Below are 27,669 nucleotides of genomic sequence, written 5' to 3'. Positions count from 1 at the left end.
ATGTTGAGGCGAGTGTTGAACTAAATCATAACACGTTATGTGGATATGGGTTGTCAAAAGAGTTTAACTAAGAAATGACTCAGCATATTAATTTGAAACCTTCAAGGAAGTGGCAAGGGAGATAATCAATTGACCAAAAAGGCAGTATTTACACGCTGTTACTACTACAACTACTGCTGCTCCTACTGTTACCACGAATACTATTACTACTACCACTACTATCACTAAAACCAATACTTCTGTAGCGAGTACTACTAAGGCTGAGGATATTGAAAAGCATATCTGAGGAAACGTTGAGGGGAAAGTCGGACGAAATCAAAACATAGTATGTGTATACAGATTGCTGATACGGGCGCATCAGCAATATTTTTGGAACGGCTTATCATACCAAGTGGAAACTTTAGGGGCATTATGAGTGGGATATTTAGTTGATCAAAAGACAAAATGTACCTGTTACTACTGCTATTAATACTGCCGCTACTACTGTTGCTACTAATAATTATACACAATTGCTACTACTACTGTGCAACTTTGCAAAAAGTAGGACCGAGAAAGAAGGGACATGTATAAGCGGATACAGCGGACGGTAAACAAAAAGATTCGGACAGCCCTTAGAGATTACATACGGGAGAAATGCGAGTCCTGCGAAAAGGATTTCAAATCAGGAAACAGCCACAGAATGTACAAAACAGTCAAAGAACTCTCCACGAAAAAGTCCACCATCACTGGTAGCACCCTGGACAAGGGCAGTAATCTCCTCAATGACAGCGACGCTATTAAAGACAGATGGCAAAGCCACTTCGAAGAGAAACTGAATCCGCTCCTTATCTGCAACCCTACTGTGCTATCGGGATTCCCCAAGTTGGAATGCGACCTTAGCCCCCCGCCTTTAATTAGTGAAGTAAAAGGGGCAATTCACAGTCTCAAGAACAATAAATCCCCAGGCCCTGATGGTATCCCTGCCGAGCTGCTTAAAGTTGGGTCTCCTCTTCTAGAGGACCTACTACATAAAGTGGCTGTCACCGTGTGGTCAACAGGCTATTTCCCAAAAGCATGGGCAAAGGCAGTCATCGTACCGCTCCACAACAAAGGCCCTAAGAATAGTCCTGAAAAATACTGGCCCAAAAGCCTTACACGTCACCCAGACATAATCATAACAAGGATCCTTCTAAACCAACTCAGAGCCAGAACAAACCACATCATCAGTGACTATCAGGCTGGTTTTTGTCATGGACGGTCTACCACCAACCAGATCTTTGTAGTGAGGCAACTCGCAGAAAGGTACCTTGAACTTGGCAAAGATATCCTCCCACTATCCATTGATTTTAAACAGGCCTTCGGTCTAGTATGGCGAAATGGACTTTCGCATATACTAGCCCACTATAGCGTTCCTGAAAATATAGTCAACATAGTCAAAAATAAGTACGACAATTACCGTAGCTGTGTTCAGACCCCAGAAGGCCAAACAGAAGAGTTCGCTACAACTCAGCATCATCTTGCCCCCCCCCCCACCAACCATATAAAGAACACTCCCAATTTGACTTATTCCCAGATCACCAGGAAACCTTTCTCCCTTCCTTCGCACTTTATCCCCCCTGGCTACCCTATCAGTATGACTCTGGTTTAAGAGTAAGCAGGCAGAACGATCCACAGGTAACACATCCATGCAGAGTTTCTAAAACTTCAAATAGTAAGACGAATTCCATCGTAGTTCCATCCCAACTTAAAAATATTCCCATAATTTGTCCGCTGTCCTCCTTTTCTCTCAAGCCCGGTCCAGTCCCGCCTTTTAAAAATGCCTCAAAACCACACCCTTACCCACAGCATACTTCTCATAAACTTCAACCCCAAATAACTCCCTCCCGAATTGAAAAAAAATCTCAATACCCAAATCGGTTTAAATTTCCAATTTTCCTACTTACCAATGCTGAGAACCTGAATTTTGACAAAATTACCGAACTCGAGGGTATCTCTGAAATTCATAAAATTAATATTATTGTTGTGACAGAGGTTCAGTCCCAGAACCCAGATTTCCTAAAAATCAGCAATTATACTCAGTTTATAAAACTTCGCCCTCCCGATCACCCTCTCGGGAAAAATAGGGGTGGTATATTATTTTTTGTCCGAGATAACCTCCAACCTAAACTCATCCCCACCCCCAACTTATCAGATTATGATGAAATTCTATGGCTGAGCCTTAGACCAAAAGTACTTCCCCGTCCTTTCAATTTAATTGTAACCGCCGTCTTTTATAATTCCCCTAACCAAAGTATTGACCAGAAACGCAAATTTATACAACAATTTCTTATAAGTGCTGACTTTGTGTTATCAAAGTATCCGAACGCTGGTATTTGCTTACTTGGCGATGCGAATGACCTGAGGATAGACTCTATCTGCACCTCTCTTAATATTAAACAACTGGTTAAAATATCTACAACAAAAGGTAACACCTCTCTGGATGTTATTTGTTCAAACATGAGTAAGTATTACAACTCCCTGCAAGCACTACCACCACTGGGAGGCAGTTACCACTATTGTCTTCTTTTTTCTCCCTCTTCAGCCATTGAACATTCCTTTACTACTTCCATAAGGGTTTGCCATCCCCTCAGTGACACAGGCCTATTTTCTTTTGGATCATGACTGACCAGTGAAATTTGGTCAGACCTTTATAATTCTAATAACCTTGATGATAAAATTTTGATTTTTCACAAAAAAACTAATTGATTCCTACTCATTATGTTTCCCAGAAAAAAAAAATCAGAAAATGCTCCAGTGATAAATCTTACATAAATAATCACATAAAAATATTAATCCGCACGAAAATAAGCTTATTTAACAGAGGTTATTTAGCTGAAGCAATTAAGTTAAGAAATGACTTATAAAGTCAAATTAGAAAAGCTGCCCGAGCCTAATATAAAAATTAAATTATATACTTTCGCGCTGATAAACCAAAGAACTTGTACTCTAAAATCAAAAAACTTACCAGCAAGAGGTAAGAAACATCTAAATTTTTAGACGAATGAACTTCCAAAGACCACAGCTAATGAACTCAATGAGTTTCAGACTGCTATTTTCTAGATTCTCCCATCACTATTTTATGCATTTCCAGATATTTCTGATCCTATTTCACTCCCACATATTTCTCCACTTGATGTTGTAAAAAAAATTGAAAAACTAAAACGATCAAGCATTTGCCCTTTAGATATTCCTGTTCCTCTGATTAAAGCTTTCAGTGATTACCTCTCAAAACCCCTATCCATCCTGTTTAATGAAATTACCGAATCTGGACAGTTCCCTCAATATTGAAAACAAGGCTTTATTACCCCAATCAAAAAGAAAAATGGGAAGCCTGGCTTTGATGGCATTCGTCCTATTACCCTCACCTCGATTTTTCAAAATTGTATGAAAGTTTTCTCGCAGACTGGCTTAAGCTGAAAGTCCTCCTCCTCATTGATCTTAGACAGTTTGGTAATCTCAAATCCATGTCAACCTCTCATTACCTGATCCATCTTGTTGATACCATGGGTAAATTACTTGAAAAACCTAACACTTGGCTTAATCTAATTTCTATTGATTTTCAAAAAGCTTTCGATTTTATTAACCTCAACTTACTCATAGATAAATTTATAAATGAATTCCACATTGAAAATTTCCTTGTTAAGCTCGTTGCCTCTTTTCTTTCTAATAGATCTCAAGCAGTTAAATATCTAAATTGTTTCTCAGATCATCTCCCCATATTTTAATGACAATCCTCAGGGGACTATTCTAAGCCCTCTCTTTTTTTCTCTTATGATTAACAGACTTTCAACACTTTAAGATAATAGGTGGAAATTAGTCAATGACTTGACAGTTTTAGAGATATGTTACAAAAACATCTTTAGCAATCTAATGGACATGCTCCAAGATATTCCCTGTGAGGCCACGTCCCTTGACATGACACATAACCCTTCTAAATACGCAACACTCTTAGTAACTTTCCTCAAGTATTCCCTCCCCTTTTTCTTGCTCCTATTCCTCCTGAAAGCTCTGTTACATATCTCAAACTCCTTGGTCTTACAATTTATTCCAATTTGAAATGGGATGCCCATATAAATAATATCCTACGACAAGCAAACTCCTCGCTTTCCCTCCTTATAATTTTAAATAAATTCAGTTGCCCCCAATCACATTTACTACAAGTATACATTTCTCTTGTGCGTCCCATATTAGAGTATGCTTGTCCTGTGTGGCACCCTGGCCTCTCAAATGAAGCAACACAAAAAATTGAAAATGTCCAAAAGAGAGCTCTAAGAATTATTGTTAAAGAGGGCTATACCATATTTGCATTTGTTAAATATTTCAAACCTAGAGACCCTCGAGAGACGAAGAAATAATTTGTGCCTCCGTTTTGGTAAGTTGGCACTTTTGAACCCCCGTACTGCGAACCTTTTCCCTGAATACCATGTACCTGATACAAGTCATCCTCCACGAACTGTGTCACAGCCTATCCCCACCTTATCCCTCATTCTCTGTACTACCTTGCGGTATAAGAAATCTTTTATCCCTTTTTTTACTGATATAATAAATAATTGTTAATTTGTACATAAATTTTTTATTTTATCTTATATAATAAAATAAACAGCTCGTTTTTCTTTATACTCTTTTTTTTTTCCCTATCCCCTTTTTACGTTGTTTTTTAAACATTTGTTAATGTGTATATTTTTTATTTTTTCAGTTTTGTCAGTTTTTATCATTTTAGCTAGTTGCCATTTTGCAGTTTTTAATATAAGTGACATAAGAATCATAGAGGATTCCGCTATTTATTTATTTATTTATTTTTATTTTTTTGCATTGGTTGCCAATTTTTTAGTTGTTGTGCTTTTGTTATGATTTTCTTGCTTGTTTGTTTTTTTATGGACTTCGAAATTTAAATTCGGCCCTTCAGGGCTTGTGATAGTAATTTCTCGAAATAAATATCTCTTATCTCTTATCTTAATTTCAGGCGTGCTACAAGGTTGCATACTTTCACCGCAACTTTTCAAGCTTTTTTTACATGCCATATTGTCCCTGCTTGAGAACAATGTAGGAGTGACCGTTAACGGTACAAACATTGATACCCTAGCTTATGCTGACGACCTCGACAAGCTAGCAGAAACTGAGTCCAGTTTACAAGCCCAAGCCTCCGAACTTGAAACAGCCGCAAATAACTTTGGTATGTTCATAAACCCAAAGAAGACCAAAGGGATGCGCACCACAAATGACCAAACCCATCCTCTGTTCATGTCGTAGTAAGTGGCGAAGAAGTCGAATCGGTGAACAAGTTCGTGTACCTAGGGAGCATAATATCATCAGACAACAACTGTTCCGACGACATAAAACGAAGATTTGCCCTAGGAAGTGCAAGCTTCAAGAGGCTACTCCCCCTCTTTAAAAATAACCACCTATCTATGCAACTGAAACTTCGACTCTCTAATCATACCTGTTGCCATGTACGTCTGCGAAACGTGGACACTGAAGGTCAAAGATGAAAGCAGAATTTCGGCTTTCGAGACAAAATGCATCCGACGCATTGCTTGAATCACATACTAAGACAGAGTCTCGAACGAAGACCTTCGGAAGCAGCTGAAGCGGGAAACTATTATTCTCCAAAAAGTGCGCCTGCAGCAACTTAGGAGGCTGGGCCACATACAGCGAATGGAGAACTGGTGCCTTCCAGAAGATGCCTTTGAAGGAAGGGTACACGTTAGCTGCCCACCTGGAAGACCTAGGAAAAGATAGCGTGACAAATTCGGCAGTGACCTCTTATACCTTCTGAGACAACGTGACGACCGGGCCTTGTACAGGAAACTGATCCAGGAACGTGTGAAGGAGATGGCCCCAACGCGACCCCTGAGGACGTCCGGGATATAATTCAAGCTAAGTCAAGTACTACTACTACCACTACTACTATGATACTAGTACAATTAAGGCTATACGTATGAAGGTGAAAATTTGACAGAATATTAAGGGAGAATTTAAACCAAATCTAAACACAATATGCACATGTAGATTGTCAAAAGGGCGTATCTCAAGAACTGATATGGGTATTAAGTATAATCTTTCGGAGAATACTTGAAGAGGAAGATCAATTGACCAAAAGGTAATATATGCATGTCACTATTAACACTAATACCACTGCTACATTTCCTTATCCTACTACTGCTACTAAACTACTTCAACTGCTACTTCAATTGCAACAACTTGTAGGACTTAGAGTATTGAGGTGAAAAGGGCGTCAAAAGGCTGTCAAAAGAGCACAACAACAATATTTTTGGAACGGCTTAACGTGTCAAGGTGAAACATCCGGGGCATCATGAAAGCGATATTCAACTGACCAAAAGGCAATATGCACATGCTACTGCCGCTAATAATACTGCTGCTATTACTACTACTAATACAACACTAACGCTGCGACTACTTTTACTACCACCGACACTACTGTGATAATACCTTAAAGGGGAAGATCAGTTGACCAAAAGGCAATATGTGCACCCTACTAGCCTACTAACACTACTGCTACTGCAACATTTACTAGTTCTACTACTGCACTACTGCTATTACTATTGCTCCAATTACTACTTCTATTGCAACTACTTGTAAGGTTAAGGGAATTAAGATGAAAGCTTCAAAAAGTATACGAATATAAAGGTTAAAAAACAGCAAGTCAAAAATATCATACCAATTGCTAATTGTATTGAGTTGAGTAGTTATACAACTGCTGTGACTACTATTACAATTATGCCTAAGGGTATGAAGGTGAAATTTTCAGAGATTATTTCTGAAAATTTCTGTTTTACGGATGACAACCTGCCATCCATATGCATGCTGTCAAAAGGGCATATCAGCAATATCTTAGGAGCAGTTTCGTATGTGATATTAAAACTTACAACGGTTGTTTTGGGGGATGTTGAACTAACCTATAGACAATACTTGCATCATAATACTACTGCTTCTACTCCTACAACTACTGCTACTATCATTATTATTGCTACTACTACTACTGCTACTAAAGGTAAGGCTACTACTATTAACTCTACTCCTACTGCTACTACTATAACTACTGAGGCTACTAATACTATTAATAAATCTAAGGAAATTAAGGCGAAAATTTTGGGCAATATTTTAACTGTATTTATTTAAATCGAAACACACTATGCCCACATAGGTTGTCAAGAGGATGTATCATCAATGCTTCAGGACTGGTTGATGATGTTAAGTTAAAAATTTGCTCGTATTGTGAAGGGGATGTTGAAAAAAGGTGCTATGTGCCTACCGCTACTAATGCTACTGCTACTACAACTATTGCTAGTACACAAGCTAAGGGTATTAAGGTGAAGCTTTCAGGGAATATTTAGGCGGACGCTGAACTAAATCAAAACGAACTGTGATCATGTAGATTGTCAAGAGGGTGACAAAGCAATATCACAGTACCGGCTTCTATTATCGAGTTAGACCTTTCAGGGTAAGTTGTGACAGATTTTGAACGAGCCAAAAGACACTATGTGCATACTTTTGATGCTACTTCTACGGTTACTATGACTAATGACACTTAAGGGCATTAAGTTGAAACGTTTAGTGGGAGTTTCAATTAAACAAAAAAACTTTACGCATACAAGAATTAAAATGACATATAAGCAATATCATGGACAGCGCTGTTCTACTATAGCAAGTAATATCATTGATATTTTAAAGGAGCCAATTTGGTTGGAAATTCAAAGTTCTAGTATCCTTTTTAAGAGTCAGAAGGGATTGGAAGGCAATCAGCCCTCTTCTTTAGCTCATATTTTGCCAAACACTTTCAATCAAAATTTAAGATATCTATTTTGTTCAGCATAGCTGAACGGTCTTGTAACTGTATTTCTAGGGCTATTGCATAGATCAACCCCCCACAGTTATGCAATTTGCCCAATATGTTTAAAAACTAAATGTTGCCTTAAGATTAAATCAAAATGCACGGTGTAAAAGCTAATTGCCAAAAAGGCATCTCAGCAGTATCCCAAGAACACTGTTTATATAATTAGTAAATTTTATAACAAGAACACTGTTATCTATAAACTGTGCCCAAGAACGACAGAGGGTATCATGTTAAAACTTTCGGGGCTAGTTCTATTACAACTTCTGCTCTTAAAATTTAACCAAATCAAAAGAGTGTAAGTGTATCCAAGCTGTCAAAGAGCATAGATAGATTTTTACGAATGGTATCAAGTTTTCTAGTTCAGGTCAATTAGAGGAGGTATAAAACTAAATCAAACAATACTATTTGTGTCCAGATTTTTAAAAGGGTGTATGTTGTTAAATACTGTTGAAAAATTTTCTCCAGCATACAAATAGCAGGCCAAGCTATAAATTCTTAAAAAAAAACTGTTATTTTCTTTTTCCCTGAAAAGATTATGTCAATATAAAACGAAAAGAAATTAATTAAAAAAGCTTTTTCCACAAAATAAGTTTTTCAAAGAAAAGTTAAGAACTCCATTAAATCAAAAATGAGCAAAAATAAAATCAAATAATCTACCAAGCGTAAAAATACCATAAGTCGGCATCGATAAATAAATGAAACCCAAAACGAACAGAAATTACAGTAAATAGCTGAGTCAAACTCAAAACGAGCAGAAATTAACATGAGTAGGGCTAAAAACACCTATGTCTTCCAAAGGCCAGAGCATAATTTGCACTTTACTGAAAACAAAATCAAATGTTTTCACTTTTATAGCTTTAATAAATCAAATATTATTAACATTTTAATTAATAAATATCAGTATATGCATAATAAACTGAAAATCCACATTCATTTGTATTTTTTTCAGTAAAGTGCAAATTATGTTCTAATTGTGGGTTTCATTTATTTATCGATGCTGACTTGTGGTACTTTTACGATTGGTAGATTATTTGATTTAATTTTTGCTCATTTTTGGTTTAATGGATTTCTTTACTTTTCTTTGAAAAACTTATTTTTTGGAAAAGTTTTTTTAATTAATTTGATAAAAATGCAAGATCCAATATTACAGAAGATGTGGACCCACACTCTGAAGCTCAGGCTGCTATGGACCATTGCCTCCACGCCCAATACCCTTGGTTGAAATAATAAATTGTGTCTCTTTGTTCTAATTTGAGTAAATTGTTACATACTGGACACTATTTGACAGTCAATCGAACAGAGACGGTAAATAAATCCTAATTGGACAATACTTTCTTAAATAAGGTAATACACCAAGCCTTTAGGGCTTACTAGTGACTAAGGCTACTTAAAAACTAGGAAAGAAATCAGATAAGATGAAAAGAAACAGCCAATATCATTAATGATTTTTTTCCAAAGGTAATCTTTAGGGTTTCTACTAGACCATATACAATTATGAAAACTACTTTAAAACATCTAAAATGCTTATGTAACTTGCTCCTAAAATTTTCCTTGTTTCTCTTTATACATCCCCTTCCCTAATGGTGGAATATATATTCAAGTTTATATGTTGCGATTCTAGTTCATCTTTTCTTCCTCGTTTTTTGATGGCATGTGGTAGGCCTAATCACACACCATCTTTTCAAGAAAGGAAAGTTCTGTATGGAATTTGAATTCGAAAGAAAATAATCTTCAAAGTAAATCTAGTCCCAAAAGACAACTTGATGATGAACATGATGATGTTTCTGATTTACACTTCTCCAATCTGATGATTACTTCTCCAAAAAGAAAGCATGGTTCAGGGTAAAATTCTAAAAAAAATACATACGAGCAAAAGTTTGTTGACAAGTGGCTAGAGTTACCTATGTTAAGAATTGGACAATACAAAACAATGCCATACTTTGAACTCATGGAATAGTCTTTTGGCCTCTCCAACGAATTTTATATAGATTTTCAATCTGAGCTCCCGCTTCTTCACTCCCTAAAGGAAAGTGTCAGAAAACTTGCGAATAATATTGCAACAATTTTTCTTGGAACTGGACTGTATATGCAGTGTTGATTCGTTTTCTGAACGGGATCCTTATCATTCAATGTATAATTTTTTGCTACTAATTTTTTTATCTGGATGAAACAGTGAGTTATGATTACCGTTTTCACGATTAGTACGAGTAACAGTTACTGAGCTTTTTAAAATACTAACTGCCCACATTGACAGATGAAGCCAAGCCAACATTTTGATTCTTCACTGATTAAAACAGATAAATTTCCGTGGACCCTGTTTACGAATTGTGAACCCCCATTTTTTCATCACGCCAACGTATACCCTAGTTGAGTTTCTTGTGGACCTCTGGAGGTTCACCTGGACCCCTTTGGGAATCACTTATCTGGAGAGCCAGTGCTGAACCATGTCCTTGAATTCTTTTTTTTGTCAATCTGTTACATTAGATACAGAATAATTTAATCGCTTTTATATTTTAGGGCTTTCCTCATTAAGTATTAAGAAAGGCTTTGCAATTCACCTTTTAAATCGCGTTTGAAAATCGTACTTAATCTGTCTATTCCTTCATATTGGTCGTTTTTTGCATAGGAGAATGAACTCACTGGGAACTCTATTCTACTGACTCACAATTGTTTTCCTTTAAAAGAGGGTTAAAAATAGAGCTTTTTAATTTGGATAAAAGAAAATAATATTTTTTAGATTGAATTTTACATCATAGAAAATTGTTTTCCCTGTGATCAAGAATCAGCAATACTTTTTGCAAGGAAAAAAACAAAAAACAAAAAAAAACAACTTTTGAGATCTGGGAAAAGTAGGTATTTTACTTCTCATCGGTTTCAAACATAAGTGTCACTGTAAAAAAAAACTTACAAATTGTAGCAAGGTAAGGAAGCACCAATGCAATGTCACATCCATAGCCATCCAAACAGCTTTGATGTATCAACAAGGAACACTAGTGCTTGAAGTAAGCAATACAACTAGCTGTCCCAAGACAAGGAACATTCCTGCGTCAATTAATCAATTAGTTCTTAAGAGTTAAATTAGATATTTTAGTTAATTAGTGAATTCTTGAGCGGCAAATTACCATACCCAAAATGAGCTTATCTCACATTCTCATGATATTACAAGAGAACAAAAAGTATGTTCCTAAGATTTCTGTGAGGAGATTTTTTTATTCAAAGACTTTAACATGGAAAACCTATCAAGGCTACGTTGGGCAACTGAATAATGTATTCTCGATTTGGTTAGTAGTTGCTAAAATTATATTATAAGTCTTAGAACCAGATCTTCTCAAAACATTTCTTGTCACAAACGCCACTGTTCTCCCCTACATTCATTGGAGTAAATAGCACTTCTCTGTAACTTCTCAAAATATTTTCCTGGGAAAGGGAAGGGCTCTGAAATATTACAACATTTTTTCAGTCGCCATTTTAAGCGAGGGAGTTTCTTCAGAAAAATATTTTCCTTCAGAGATAGCAACACTTCTCTCAAATCTGTTCAGGTAAGAACATCTTTTATTTTATGCTCAAAATATTTCCGAAATTAGAGGGGAGCTATCACCCGCCCCCACTCCCTGCTCATCCATAATAATCCAACGAACGCTCACAGAAAATTGGAGGATTTAGGTCTGATCCACACTTTTTAAGGCTCGAGTCATTCCCACTTCAACAAACATCCACTAACATCTCCCTAAAAGTTGGTGTGTAACTAAAAAATACTGTACACACATGAATGAATGGATAGTACTTAGTAAAACACAATGTTTTGATTGAAATCAGGATTGCATCAAGCCTGGATCAAATCAAATCTGTCAAATAAAATTAGCAAATAAATGTCTATAGTAACCGTTCATTTTGTGCGCACTGTATAAATGTTTAAGTACGAAATCACCGGAGTGGGTCAGAAATGCCTCTGAAGCTGAGAAGTAATATACATGTCTTTTCCGCAGTTCTAAGCCCCTTGGCTGTCTTATAGTTTTTAGTCGATGAAATTTTGGCTCTATTCGGGCTAGACTTATGGGTTTGCAGCACGAAATTAAAAAAAAAGGCAAGATCACTTTTGTTACTAATAAAAGAGCACCAGAAGTTAAAATTTCCGGTTCGAAAGAGCTCTTTCCCAATATTTCATGACCACTGATCGATAAGATCATTCCTGGTGAAAAAGAAATTTAGGGGCTTGAAACTTCATAGTGTAGATATGTAAGGTTTGACGATCAAACTATCATTTTTGATCTAATTGCTTAATTTTTCAGGGTATTTTCCTTTTTTCATAAAATTAATTATTTTCTTTTTTCATGCTAATAGCTTCTAATGGGGAAATTTCAGCTTCATAAATTTTACACATGTAGAATCATCATAAAAACAAGCAAGACTTCTGCATTTACATATGCTCTTTACCCGATTTCTGAGCTTCGTATCAGTTACTGTTGACAAGGTTCGCTTAACCAACCATTTGTTACCATTAATAGTTTTAAATAAAATAACTGCGAAAATTCATAGCATCATGCGGTGGCAACCTTTGGATCTCAAATTTTCTGTTTAATTTGTGACATAACAAACCATAAAAACGTAAATTGTGGATCAGGCACGTACGCAGGGGTGGGGGGAGGAGAGGCCGAATTCAGGTCCATGTCTCCAAAATATTCTCAAAATTTTCCAATATTCTTCTATATTTTCCGTACAGTTTACACTTTTCTTTTCTGAAACTGACCCCACAGATTAGTATGTCCTCTATGAAATAAAATGCTGTGCACGTACTTGTGTTGGATCGGGAGGAGGGAAGTCTCCTTGAGGCTTCTATATTGTTTCCTATGTAAAAAGATTCTTTTCACCATCGTCTATTGGCTTTTCACCAGTAGAATACATTTTATTGCCAACGTTTGAACTGTCAGGACTCATTAATTTTGAATTGAAAATGGTATAAAGCGTGCCACAAATTGTGAAGCTTAGATGTGTGAACACAGCACTAGTCTGATAAATCTCTCGACTGCTCTCTTAGGTTGTCGTAGAAGTATAGGAATAATGCCACACAATACTACTGTATAACACCGCCACCATAACTTTTAAAGAAGTAGAAAAAGATGGCTTACTTTATGATTCATAATCCGTCCATATGTTTCAACCAGTGATTCTGCATAAAATGGCGTTTCTCCAAAAAGCATTTCATACAAACAAACGCCAAGGGACCACCAGTCACATTCGCGACCATATCGTCCTTGCCCGTCTTCCATGGCCTATAAAATAGATAAATAATCATATTTGCAAAACGGTGGAAAAGAATTAATATTGCAATTATGTCTATTTTCCTCTTCTGTTTCTATAATAGAAAAAGTAAAGGTAGAACTTAAAATTTAGCGAGAACATGCGTTTTCCTTGAATATTTCAAATATTCGCTTGGACATGAGGATACACATTTTAAAAGTTTTCAGAGTTAAGAAAAACCCTGCAAAAGGAATTTCTATAAATAAATTTATATAATAACCATTTACATAGTAATGTATTAATCTAATTTTTCTTCTCTTTCTTCGATTTGTTTTAAAAACAACAAGTCAGGCCGTAACACTTTTATTTTGACAAAACAAAACAACACAGGTTTCTTCTCTTGTACTGAATTATAACCTATGTTAAATTAAATAAAACCCAAGACTTTGAAGGTAACCACCCTACCCGAGCTGATACGAATCACTTCATAAGCTTAAAAATATGGCTACCGTTCTTCGCTGCAAGGCCAGAAAGTTCTCAAACAGCGCTTTATAATAAAAGTAATACTGTAACCGTTTAGCATAGTGGTATTTTTAAGATAAATGTTGGTTTCTTTCACAGATAATTATTATTGAAAATAACGCGAGAACCGTGGCAGGCGAGTAATTGTACTGAGTCATAATGGATGAATTTTGCTCTTACCTTGCATCCATAAGAAAATCAATTTCTGAAGATATTTTATTTGGTGCTTCTTATACCAGTGACTTTAGAAAGTACCTTGGTCCTTATTGTCAAAAAACGATGGCTTTGGATCCTGTTTCCGAGTTTGAAGTCCAGAGAATCATCTCTGAGCTAATAAGATCTTCCTCCAGTGGACCTGACCAAATTCCTGCCACGGCTTTAAAGTTTACTTTACCATCTATTCTATCTCCTCTCACCATTCTTGTTAACTTATCATTTTTGAATGGAACTTTTCCTAGTGCCCTACAATCTGCCATATTAGTTGTTCTCGATAACGGTGGTTCTAGAAATGATCCTTCTAATTATCGACCAATTTCTCTTTTATCAGCCTTTAGTAAAATTTTCGAAAAATGTATGTACTTTTGTTGTTTCTTGACAAAAAAAAAGAAAAAAAAAAATTTTTCCATTACAATCAGTTTGGTTTTCGCCCTAAACCCTCAACAGAACATGCTTGCATGGCCTTGATGAAGTTCATTCACAAGGCACTTGATGAGGGTAGAATTCCAGCTGTAATTTTTCTTGATATCAGAAAAGTGTTTGACAGCATATCATATACTATTCTACTCTCTAAAAAAGAGTACATAGGGATACGGGGAATCAGTTATCATTGGTTTGAAACTTATTTATCTGAAAGGTCTATCAGTAGTGACCCTAAGCTTCAAGATCAATTCGGTGTTGATTTTGGTGTCACTCAAGGGTCTATCCTACGACCTGTTTTATTCCTTATATTCATCAATAATCTTTTTATTGCTGTATCTGAACAAACTAAACGAAATTGATGTAGTATTTGTGATCACAATTTTGTTTCACCTAGTGACGCAGCTCTAAATCCAATGCTATTTGCATTTGCAGATGATAGTACTCTCGGGTGTTCAAACATTAAAGATTCTTCTTTTATCAAGAAAGTATATTCTGTTCTAGAAAGAACCTTTGTTTGGTTCGATGCAAATCGCCTTGCCCTAAATCTAGCTAAATCTAACTTACTTATTTTTTCCAGATCAAGTACTTCTTGTCCTTTGGTTCAAACTATTTCTACCACTCATGGTGATATAACTCGTCCCCCTGATAGACATATACGATTTCTGGGTATTTTATTGGACGAAAATCTTTCTTTAAAACATCACTGTGCTCTCGTGAAACATAAACTCTCTAGAAACATAGGAGTCCTTCAGAAGCTTCGCCATTGCTTCCCTGGTTCCATAACAAAGATCCTCTTTAACTCTCTCACTCAACCCTATATATACTACTGTCCAACAGTATGGCTATTGAAATTCTCCTCTTTTACCTTCTACGTTTTCAAAAAATACAACAGAAAAATTAAGATAGTGTCTGAAGTTACACGTTAGCTCAGCATGAATTCTTTGGATGGTCAGTCCACATACATCTTTATCTCCACTTCTTTCATTTTTAAGTATTTTCTTGAACTCCTCCCTAATTTCTTTAAATAATTTTATCTTTTTAATTCTAAATTACGCAATGAATCTTGTGTTTCTTTTTCTCTCAGAAATTTACATGGATATTTTCACTCATAAGACTAAAACCATAAGATCAGGTTTCAATCCAGTTTTATGTTGTGCCTCCATATGGAATTCCCTACCAGTTAAAATTGAGCTATGTCATTCTTATGGACACTTTAAAAAAACAGCTAGCTAACCACCTCTCATGCCTAGACAGTTAGTTCTCTCCTCCCTTCTTTCCCCTCCCCTCTATCTTTCCTTTTCAATTTCTAATTCATTTATTTTAAGTGGCATGGTAGTTTTTGGTGCCCTTTAATTTTGTTTTCTTTTTTTCTTCTTGTCATTCTGCTCTGTTTTAGTGCTATTATTTTATGTTATGTTTAGTCTCCCACTCTCACAGGCCAAAGGGTTTGTGTTGGGTCTAAAATTTAGTGATTTTTTCTGTGTTTACTTTAAATAAATTGATTGATTGATTGAGGCATCTGGAAACTATTTGAAAGAAGCACTAAGCGATAAAGAATGATAACTAAGAAAAATTATGCTATTTTTTTCCCTTTCTGTTTTTCCTATTTTATTCATGTTAATTTGACTAACTGCAAATTTAAAGACTCAACTTCAGCATCTTTTTCTCTTTCCTTTTCATCTTTAGTGTTTGTTTTTATTTTGCTCTTTTCTTAATTTTGTCTTTTGTTTTTTGTTCTTTCTCCCTGCATTCTTGGCCATGGAGCCTTGCAGGGGGGGGGGGGGGGGGTATTTAATGTCTGTTGTTTTTATTGTCATATATGTATGTATTTGTTGCTAATGAGCTCCAGGATTTGAAGCCGGATATGTTCCATTTTGTTGTCCTTTTTTTTGTAATAAGATATATGGTGTGGAAATTAATTCTATTTTATAATCAGTCAAAAAAAGCTTTCCTTAAATTAAAAAAATAATTAAGAATTACAAAGCCATCATCCGAAAGTCATCACAAAGACACTTTTTAGATTTAGATTGTCTAATATATAAGCTGTTCAGGTGTCATTCCTCCCAGTTCTAAGCCAAATATAATCTAATGATTGAATCAAACAAGCTCGATCTTAAGCCAAACATATTCACAAAACGGCCATGAATAAAGTTTCAGGAAATGTAAACCATTAAAAAGCGAGGCAATCGATGCGAAGTTTGTTTTTACTTTACGTCAGTGTTTCTATGTAGCAGTGGAAAAAAATCTAAATACGTTAGAGTCGGTTATTTTAAGAAAGAATTCTGCGGTGAAACTTTAATGCAGCTCCTTCAAATATTAATTAGAATAACAGGAAGGTTTTACAAAAGAAAGTAAAGATTGACGTTAAAACTTAATAAGAACAGAAGCTATTCTACAGGCTAGTCAAAATGTATCCCCCCAATAACAGGAAGTTAGGAGGGTAAATACCCAACCCCTCGATAATTACCTGAAAGACATTCTTATGAACATTTAGACAATTTGAGCCAAAACACACACTTTTTGACGGTCTAGGTACATCTTCTAGCATCAAAAAGCTGGTATGTAAATATGCCATACTATCTTACCGTTTATCGCAGAAGGGTAAAAGTCTAAAGCCTACTGCGTCATTTGGGTTTTATTGAAAGCTATGTGTCTTGAAAGTTCCTGAAAAGAACTAATGAAATTAAACTGAATATTTGATACATAATGATATTAATTACTAAAAGCGCAGCAGCTCAAGATTTTATTTCTCTGCAGTTTTTATTGTCATTTTCAATGTTTTAAGTACAAAAAAATATTTGTAATATAAGTCGTTTCAGTAAAGCGCAAAGACGCAGTAGGCTTTAGATTTTTACAGTTAGGTAAAGGGGCAGTGGCCAAACTCGTGTTTGTAGTGATTTTTGTTCGTTTTAAGTTTGATTTACATATTCAATTTAAGTTTTACTTGTTTTAAGATGTTTATATTAGTTTATATTAGTACCTGTAGTATGTTTATTTGCTATGATTTTTTATTTAATTTATGTTTGCTTTGGTTTCATTTATACTTTAACAGTAATTTCTGGTCGTTTTCAGGTTGTATTATTATAAGGTGTTATTTCTGCCGATCTAAAGTTTAATATGGCCTTTACTTTTCTTTGAAAAACTTCTTTTCGGAAAGTGTTTTTAAATCAATTTCCGTTCATTTTTTATAGCCAAAGTTTCAGGTTTTCCAACATTCTCCATTTCAAAATCAAATTTTTTTTTCAACATCAAACTTTCATCAAAGTATCAAACATCAAAGTGACGTTTTTCTCAACATTGAAGTTTTAAAGTTCAACATCCGCCTCAACATTCCCTGAAAGTAGTCACAAGTAGATGTAGTAGCAGTTGCTGGAAGTGGTCACCGTTGGAGTCACAACCAGTCTCATTTGTAGCAGCGATAGTGGCAGTAGTAGTAATGGCCCTGAAAGTTCCATGTTAATACATGTTCCTATGATGTTGCAGATAGGCCTTTTTGATAACCTGAATACATACAGTTTCTTTTGAATTAGCTCAACATACCTCTCAACCTGTGTCGAAATTTTGCCTCAATACCCTTAGCCTTTTGGACGCACTCAAGGTCCAACTAATGATATTCCTAATATCCATTTTCTAATGACAAATCCTGCATGTAATTAAACAGAAATAACAAGTATTTGCAACTGAAAGTAAGGAGCAGCATTAAAACTCAAAACGAACAGAAATTATCCCGTATATGAAGGGGTTTTCCCCTCATCAATACCTTGCTCTTAACACTAAAGTATTTTAGCCCTTTTAAAAAGGATTTCTATTCAAATTAAACGGCTCTTGTGTTTCAGGAGTTGTTCTTTAAAAAATTTGGACATACAGTCAAACTTTAGCGTAAAGAGCAAGTTATTGAGGAGGGGGCAACCCCTTCATATACGGAATAATTTCTGTTCATTTTGAGTTTTAATGCTGCTCCTTAGTTTCAGTTGAAAAAACTTTTTTTTTTTCTGATCATTTTTCAAATAATACCGGTAAATCTGGCTCACCCTTCATGAAAAATTCCCTCCCCTTACGTGAAACTCCTCCCTGGGAAGTTCCTCCTACATAAGATACACCCCCCCCCCCCGTAAAATTCCATCCTCGCTGAAAATCTCCCCTCTCGTAAAATTTCTTGCAAAACATTCAGCCTGAGAAATTCTCATTAGCATTTTTTCGTTTGAAAAAGTATATAAGTCCTAATCGTTTTTCCGATCACTACAAAAATCCCCTTTCCATGGAAATTATTTACTTGAAATCCAAACAAGCAGAAAGTTTCCCTCGGACAATTCCCCCGGAACATACCCACATGTAAAAGCGAACAGGCAAAGACTAAGTAAGACAAATAAAAAGAATTTCGTATAGTTGTGTCAAATCTCTCCAGTGTAAAGTTTCCCCTGGAAAGTTTACCCTCGGAAATTTTCCTCCACACGGATAATTGTCCCCATGGAAATCCATCCCAAGAACAAAATCTTCTTCCCCGGAAAAATTGTCTGCATACTTCCCAATAATAAATACTATATATAAAAATGGGCAAATTTCATAGCTTAGAGACTTATCCCCAGGGGCTGTAGGCGAGGGGGGAGGGTCATGTTATCTCCAAAGGCATAATTTTTCGGACTTTTCAACTATCTTAAACAAAATGGCTGTCTCAAAATTTTGATCAGACGATTTTGCGGAAAATAGGGGGTGCAGAAGGAGGGCTAATTGCTCTCCAATCTTTTTGGTCACTTAAAAAGGGCGCTAGAACTTTTAATTTCCGTTCAAATAGGCCCTCTCCCGATGTTCTAGGACCATTGGTTCGATACGAGCACCCCTGGAAAAGAACGAAACAAGTAAACACGCATCCGTGATCTTCTTCTGACAAAAAATACAAAATTCCATATTTTTTCAGATAGGAGCTGGAGACCTCTACAGTAGGGTTCTCTGATACGCTGAATCTGATGATGTGATCCCTTGACTTTTAGGGGTGTTTCTCCTCTTTTTCGAAAATCAGGCAAATTTTCTCAGACTCGTAGGCTTTTATGTGGAACACTAAGCTTAACGAATCTTGCATATTTCGAATCACCATAATAAGCCGATTCTTTTGATATATTTTTTTTTATATAAAATTCTGTTTTGTAAAGTTTCGGTTACTATTGAGCCGTGTCGCACCTTACTTACAGTTCGTTACCACGAACTTGTTGAAAAATGGACAAATTGCATAATTTACACTCCTCGCCTCGGGGCGAAGGGGGAATGGCGTCCCTAGAGGCTTAGCTAATAGGCTTTGTGACTATTTCGAATAAAATGGCCTTTTAAGGTCTCTATCATTGTTAAGGAGAGAAACTAAAAGGGCAAGAGCGGAGAGGGGTGACTAACCATCGTTCCTTTTTCAATGCGCCTTTTTTAACAGGTTATTAGACTTTATCGACTAGTTTGAAAAAAAAATGGCTATTCCAAAGTTTTGATCAGTTATATTTGGAGGGAGGGCAGCTAAAAAGGGAATGGGAGGGGGACTAGTTGCCCTCCGACCGCTTTTTAACATCTTCCTCAACATACTCTAAAAGTTTTGACTTAACACTCTCAGCTGTTCTTGTGATATTGCATATACACTTTTTTGATGAACTGGATACATATAGTGTCTATAGATTTAGTTTAAAATGTTCCACAACTTTCCCCGAAGTTTCACATTAATACCCTTAGCCTTTTCGAACATACCTAGATTCAAAATTCTTCCTTTTTCGTAAACATAATTCCTGCATGTAAAAAATAGCAAACTGCATAATTCACAACCCCTACCCTTGGGGCTTTGAGGGACTTTGAATCCCTGGAGGCATTGTTAATAGACCTTTTGAATGTTTTGAACAAAATCGATTGTTCAAAATTGTGATCAGTGATGGGGGGAAGGATCATCTAAAAAGGGCAAGGGGCTGTTTATCCTCTGATAGCTCTGCAATATCCCCGGAAACTTGCAACTTAATATCCTCAGCCGTTCCTTGGATATCGATTATACGTCCATCTGACAATCAGCTCACACGCAGTGTGTTTGATTGTGTTCAGCATTCCTCTCCAAAGCTTTGAGGTGTTATGTCATCCTCATAGGAATAGTCATTTGAGTTTCACTATATTGAACAAGATTCTGGGGGTAGGTGTGTCAACCCTGGAGGCATAGTTATTTGACCTTTGAACTGTTTTTAACAAAATGGCTATTTCAAAATTATTACCGGATGCAATTGGAGAAAAAAGGATCTCCCAGCTTTATTTGAAAAACGATCATAAATTAAATTGAAAAAAAATCCACTGAAGTAAGGAGTAACATTACAACTTAAAACGAATAGAAATTATTCTGTATATGTGGGGGTTGCCTCCTCCTCAATACCTCGCTCTTTACGCTATAGTTTGACTTTTTGTCCCAATTCTTTAAGAACGACACTTTAATTTTTAATTCTAGTTAAAATCCAAGGGTTACCCCCTTCTCAATACCTCGCTCTTAACACGGAGTTGACTTTTTGTTCCAATTCTTTAAGAACGAAACCTGAAACACAAAGGCCGTTTAATTAGCATTATTCAACCAAAAATGAGCAGAAATAAAATTATATAATTTTCCAAGGGTAACACTACCAAAAACTATCCATCAATAAATAAATGAAACCCATAGCGAACCAAAATTAAATAAATAAACCAGTCAAACTCAAAACGAGGAGAAACTAAGATGATTTGAGCTGATGCTCCCCCCAGGCCTTTGGAAGACCACAAGATAATTTGCACTTTACTGAAAACAATCCTTATTTCGAGCTGAATGTTCCTATTTCTCATAATGTCGAAAAAAAACACATAATAACCAAAACCCCTCCTACAGGCCATGTAGCCTTTGTGGGGATTTGTATATTGTTGTATAATTATTGTACTGTTATATGAAAAATAAATCTTATCTATAAAAAAAATAATATTTGAACAAAACAACAAATGAATGTGGATTGACGGTTCAATACACGGATACTGACTTTTATTCCTTAAAGTCTTAAAATTTTGGATTTATTAAAGTTAAAAAAGTGAAAACATTTAAAGCATATTTTGTTTTCAGTAAAGTGCAAATTATGTTTTGGTTTTCAGAAGGCGTGGGGGGCGTCAGCCTAACTCATCTTAGTTTCTGCTCGTTTTGAGTCTGACTTGGTTATTTATTGTAATTTCTGTTTGTTTTGGGTTTCATTTATTTATTAGTTATTTTTTGGTAGTTTTACGCTTGGAAATATGTTTGACTTTATTTCTGCTCATTTTAGGTTGAATGTAGCTCTTTGCCTTCCTTTGAAAAACTTATTTCGCGGATACAGTATTTGTTTTTTTAATTAATTATGTTCGTTTTTTTATTGAAATAGTACTTTTAATTGGAAAAGAAAAGAATAGTTTGGTTTACTATTTATATATTGGAGGAAATTTTTCCACAATTTTTAATAATATACGCCCTTTTAAAATTTTAGTATTGTTTAATTTAGGTTTGCACATCCTCAAGTTTTCTCGAAAAAATAAAACTTAATACCATTCCCAGAAAATTATATTCAAGCTATTTTGAGAACCTGGATGCACCAGCACTATTTTAATGTGGTTCAATTGTAAGAGCAAAAGTAGTAATAGTGGTAGTCTGTAAGTTTCAACTTAATACCCTCAGAGGTTCTTGAGATAATGCAAAGACGTCTTATTTGCAACCACCATACACACAAGGTAGTGCCTTGTCATTTAGCTTTAAAGCAGCATAGACTTTCCGAGAAAGTTTCTACTTCATACCTTATTCTAGGGTAGAGGGTATACCCTATAACCTAGCGGTAGTAATAGAAGGAGCAATAGCAGTAGCATTAGTGATAGCAATAGTTGTATTAGTAGTAAGCAGTAATTGTATTCGCATTGTGCCTTCTTGGTCTAGTACAACATCCCCTCCTCATGCCCTAATAGTTTCAACTTAATACTATAAGCCGTTTCTGAGACATATCTGGTATGTCCTGTTGATAACCTGCATGCACATAACATGTTTTTTTTATTTAGCCCAACATCCCCTCAACAGTCCCTAAAAGCTCCAGATTAGTACCACATGCCTTAGTAATATTAGCAAAATACATACAACGTGTTTCAATTTAACATACCCCCCAACATTATCTGGAAATGTCTCCTTAAAACCCATAGACTCAATAGTAGTATTGGTAGTAGTAGTAGGGGTAGTACCTTTTGGTACTACCCCTACTACTACATATAGTACCTTTTGGCTAGCTCAACATACCCCTCAACATGCACTGGAAGTTCAACTTAACACTCTAAGCTGTTCCTGAGATATAACTGTTATAGTCTTTTAATAAGCTCACAGCGTGTTTCAGTTAGCTCACCATCCCCTTCAACATTCCTTGAAAGTTTCAACGTAGTACCCTTAGCTTCAATAGTACTAGTAGCAGTAGCAGTTGTAAATGCAGCTGTAGTATCAGTAGTGGTAATAGATGCAGTGTTAATAGTTTTAGTAGTATGCACATTTTGTTGTTTTTTTTCATAGGCAGCGCGCTAGCGCTGCCTAAGTAAAGAACGATGTGGGCACAATGTGTTTTTTTTTTTTTTTTCCATACCCGGGCACTTCGTATCGAAGGTGTTTTCGTATAAACTTCGAAAAGGGCTCATTTGATTGGAAATCGGAGTGGCTAGTGCCCTTTTTAGTAGCCGAAAGTGATTGGTAGGCAATTAGCCTCCCCCCCTCACACCCGTCATTCCCCCAAATACATCCAATCAAAATTTTGAGATAGCCATTTTATTCAACGGAGTTGATTTCCAGATACAAAATATTTTTTTTTGACGAGGAATCTCCTCCACAATCCTCAGGGAAAGTTTTAAGTTATGCCCTGAGGGCATGTAAGATCAATGTTGACCAGGTACAGTTTATTATTTTTTTTTCTTTAAAGCTGGGCACTTTATGCAGAAGGGGTCGTCGTCGACACTTGAAAAGAGGCTCATTCGATTAGAAATCGAGAGTTCTAGTCCCCTTTTTAATAGTCGAAAGTGATTAGAGGGCAACTAGCCCCCCTCCCCCTCCCGCCCATCCATGGGCGTAGGGAGGGGGGAGCTGCCCCCCCTAGACCTTCAAATTTACATTATATATGGCTGAAAAAGCAGATGGTTTGGAAAAAGCAGTTGATAAAACTCCATCACACTATCGACTGCCCCCCCTAGACAATATCTGCCCCCCCCCAGACAATATGCTGCCTACGCCCATGCGCCCATCATTCCCCCAAACACTTCCAATCAAAATTGTAAGATAGCCATTTTGTTCAGTGTAGTTGATTTCCGGATAGAAAATATGTTTTTCAGGAGGACACACTCCCCCAACACTCAGGGCAAGGGTTATAAGTTATACCCTGGGGGCATATAAGGTTTTTATAGAAGGCATTGTCATAGAAACTTCAAAACAGGCTCATTCAATTGGAAATCCAAAGGGCTAGTGCCCTTTTTAAAGGTTGAAAGGGATTGAGGGGCGACTATCACCCCCACGCCCATCATTCCTAAAAACACATCCAATCAAAATTTTGAGATAGCCATTTTGTTCAGCGTAGTTGATTTCAAGATAAAATATGTTTTTGAGGAGGACACTCCCCCAAAACCCTCAGGGCAAGGGTTTTAAGTTATGCCCTGGGGGCATATAACGTTTTTAAAGAAGGCGTTGTCGTAGAAACTTCAAAAAAGGCTCATTCGATTGGAAATTCAAAGGACTAGTACCCTTTTTAATAGTCTAAAGGGATTGGAAGGCAACTAGCCCCCCCCCACGCCCATCTTTTCCCCAAACACATCCAATCGAAATTGTGAGATAGCCATTTTGTTCAAAGTATTTGAGTTCTAGATAGAAAATAGGCTTTCGAGGAGGATACTCACCAACAACCCTCGGGGCAAGGGTTTTAAGTTATGCCCTGGGGGCACCTAAGGTCTACTGGAGGTAGACCTTATATGCCACCTTCTACTGGGGGTAGAAGGCGTTTTGGTAGAAAACTTCAAAAAAGGCTCATTCGATTGGAAATTCATAGTCAAATTCAATTGGAAATTCAAGGGGCCCATTCGATTAGAAATCGAGAGTTCTAGTGCCCTTTTTAATAGTCGAGAGTGGTTGGAGGGCACCTAGCCCCCCCCCCCCCACGCCCATCATTACCCCAAACACATCCAATCAAAATTTTGAGATATGCATTTTGTCAGTATAGCTGATTTCCACAGAGAAAATATCTTTTTGAGGAGGACACTCCTCCACAACCCTTAGGGCAAGGGTTTTAAGTTAGGCCCTGGGGGCATATAAGGTTTTTAATAGAAGGCGTTGTCGTAGAAACTTCAAAACAGGATCATTCGATTGTAAATTCAAAGGGCGTTTGTCCTTTTTAATAGTCGAAAGTGATTGGAGGGCAACTAGCCCCCCCCCCCCTCACGCTTATCATTCCCCCAAACACATCCAATCAAAATTGTGAGATAGCCATTTTGTTCAGCGTAGTTGATTTCCAGATAGAAAGTACGTTTTTGAGGAGTACAATCCCCCCCAACCCTCAGGGCAAGGGTTTTAAGTTATGCCCTGGGGGCATATAAGGTTTTATAGAACGTTTCGTCGAAGAAACTTCAAGAAAGGCTCATTAGGTTGGAAATCCAAAGGTCTAGTGCTCTTTTTAATAGTCAAAAGTGATTGGAGGGCAATTAGCCCCCCCCCCCCCACACCCATCATTCCCCCAAACACATCCAATCAAAATTGTGAGATAGCCATTTTGTTCAGCGTAGTTGATTTCCAGATAGAAAATATGTTTTGAGGAGGACATTCCCCCGCAACCCTCAGGGTAAAGGTTTTAAGTTACGCCCTGGGGGCATATAAGGTTTTTTATAGAAGGCGTTGTCGTAGAAACTTCAAAACACTATCCCCCCCCCCACACCCATCAGTAGGGGAAGGGGTGCCAGCGCGGATTACACATAATTTATTCAGGGTTCTGTTTGTTGCTGATTATATGATTTGATGTTTTTTCATAGTTCTGTTCTGTTTGATGGTTATTTGATGTTGTTTCTATTCTGCTTGTTGATGGTTATATGGTTTGATGGTTATGATGTTGTTTCTGTTCTGTTCTGTATGTTGATGTTGTTTCATGATTCTGTTTATTGACCAACATGTTTGTTGTTTCTTGGATGTAGACAGAAGTTTACAACATTGCTGGGAAATTGATTTGCATAATCGACGGGGAATTCTAATGCATCATGAGGGGATTCCATTTTTAAATATGGCTTCTCTGGTCTTAAGTGTCAGAGATAAATTAATATTCCTTCGAAGCCTTAATAGTGTAACTAGGAATACCTTAGATATATTTTCAGAAATTCAAACGAGATCAAGACAGATTGAATATATTTAACGCAGGAAATGGTTTCCTGGGAATTTTAAGTGTGACAGCACAGGATTGCCAAAAGAGAAAAGCATCCAAACATTACGTTTAGGGGATTGATTTTGGCGAAATAAATTAATCAAAATTTTAGGGATTATTTGGGTGAAACAGTTTGAGATATTCTAGAGGATGATTTTGGTCGAAACTTTGTGGTCATTTGAATACACAAGTTCTATTTGAACAGTATTGTAAGGTCCCCTACCCCAACCCCCAAGGCCCCCCTCCACACAACTTTTTGCCCCCCCCATTTTTTAATGCTTTTTTTTGCGCGCTTGAGACACAGAAGGCCCCCCTCCCCCCAACTTTTGTAGCGTAAAGAGCGAGGTGTTGAGGAGGGGACAGCTCCTTTCACATACGGAATAATTTCCGTTTATTTTAAATTTTAATGCTACTATTTACTTTCAGTTAATTAAATTTCATGCAACAGGCCGATCAGGTTTGATATTCTTCTTACTGGCGCAACAAATTGACATAGCAAAAACACGTACAAATACATAGATTCAGACACACAAACCGAGTAAGACAGGCACTGGGATAAGCAAACACAAACCCAGACACACAGACAAAGTGAGTGTGAAACACATACAAATACACAGATTCAGAAACACAAACCGAGAAAGACATGCACTGGAATAAGCAAACACCCACCCAGAGACACAAGCAAAAAGAGTGAGAGACACATATAAATACATGACTTTTCGTTCTTTGGATAATAGTTATAGCATTGGCGGACGTGATTATTGCAAGACATTGTTGGAAAGCGGGGGAATTTAATTACCACCCTTGCGAGTAAGTTTTCGTTTCCTGCTTTTAATTTTTAACATATTATTTTTGGAAGAGGTCGACTGATCATTTTGGAAACGGCTGAATCAACCGAGATCGCAGCAATCCTTGAAAAATTGTCGCAAATGGATACTAAATTAAATCCAGATTAAAGATGTTGCCAATAGCGTTTCTGCGATCGAATCGGAATTAGCGGCCCTCAAAACTGAGACAGGCAAACGGGATGATGCAGTAAGATCCGAAATCAACCAGCTGCGGAACCTACTATTTGAAGAAAAGAAAAGGTCGGATCAACTTGAAAAAGAAATTAAACAGTAAAATCTGATCATTTATAATTTGAAGTCAGTAAACCCACCTCCGAGTAGTGTAGTAGAAGAAGTTATGGCGGCAACAAACCGCTATTTACCCCAGCTTAGTTTGACCAGGCGTGATATTAAGGATGTGTTTCACTTGGGAAAAAGTAAACCAGGTGCGGTGCACCCTATTTTCGTGAAATTTAATAATCGGGAACTTCGCGACAAGATCCTACGTAGTGGCCGGCTTTTAAAAAAGTTTGATATTTCATTAGCACCGGATTGTACCTATTTGGAACGTAAATCTCGCCAAGAGCTTAAACCAATGCTGAATGAGGCTTTCTCGCGTGAACAAGACGCCAAATTAAGAGGGACAAGCCTTTTGATTGAAGGCCAAACATCTTATTATAACCAAGTCACAGAATGGGTGGAAATGTTAGCTGCTAAACCTAGTACTGTGCGCAGATCGCAGACTCAGCAAGTTAGCCTCCAAGCCCCGGGAATTCAAAATACTCAAACTGTAAATTTCAGAGACAGCACTAATAAGAACGCGGCGTGGCCTGACCAAAAGCACAAAATGGTTATTCGTGGGAAAGCAAAGAGGAGATTAGAAACCATCATTAGTCCTGAACATGCCCATAAAACCGGAAATCGATGTGTCCGTAAAAACATCACGACTGAGAGCTGCAGTGAAGCTGAACCAGCCGACAAGTCGAATGGTTTGAATTCACCCCCAAAAGAAGGGGCTGGAGAATCCTCTGAGAATATGAGTGACGAGAACGAGGATTAGGACCGGTGTGGCCATATACCTTTGTCTGTTTATCGCGAACTTAGGATTGGGTGCTGGAACATTCAAGGTTTCAAAGAGAAAAAAACATCATTAGCATTATTGAGG

The 27,669-nt window shown here is 36.8% G+C and overlaps 1 protein-coding gene across 2 annotated transcripts in view; it reads right to left on the bottom strand.

Annotated features, from left to right (window-relative positions):
• gek (serine/threonine-protein kinase gek) overlaps nt 1-27,669 on the bottom strand; it is a 252,003-nt gene that overhangs the window by 99,985 nt on the left and 124,349 nt on the right. For both annotated transcript variants that reach the window (XM_089093462.1, XM_089093463.1), the window contains exon 5: nt 13,000-13,143. In XM_089093462.1, coding sequence (XP_088949588.1) covers nt 13,000-13,143 — 144 coding nt within the window. The remainder of the gene's footprint in view (nt 1-12,999; nt 13,144-27,669) is intronic.

This window comes from Artemia sp. Qi Xiang Cuo, chromosome 8, assembly GCF_049724085.1.
Source record: "Artemia sp. Qi Xiang Cuo chromosome 8, ASM4972408v1, whole genome shotgun sequence".
NCBI classification, from domain to species: Eukaryota; Metazoa; Arthropoda; class Branchiopoda; order Anostraca; family Artemiidae; genus Artemia; species Artemia sp. Qi Xiang Cuo.
The sequence above is the reverse complement of the archived record's forward strand: the minus strand, read 5'-3'. Positions and strand labels throughout refer to the sequence as shown.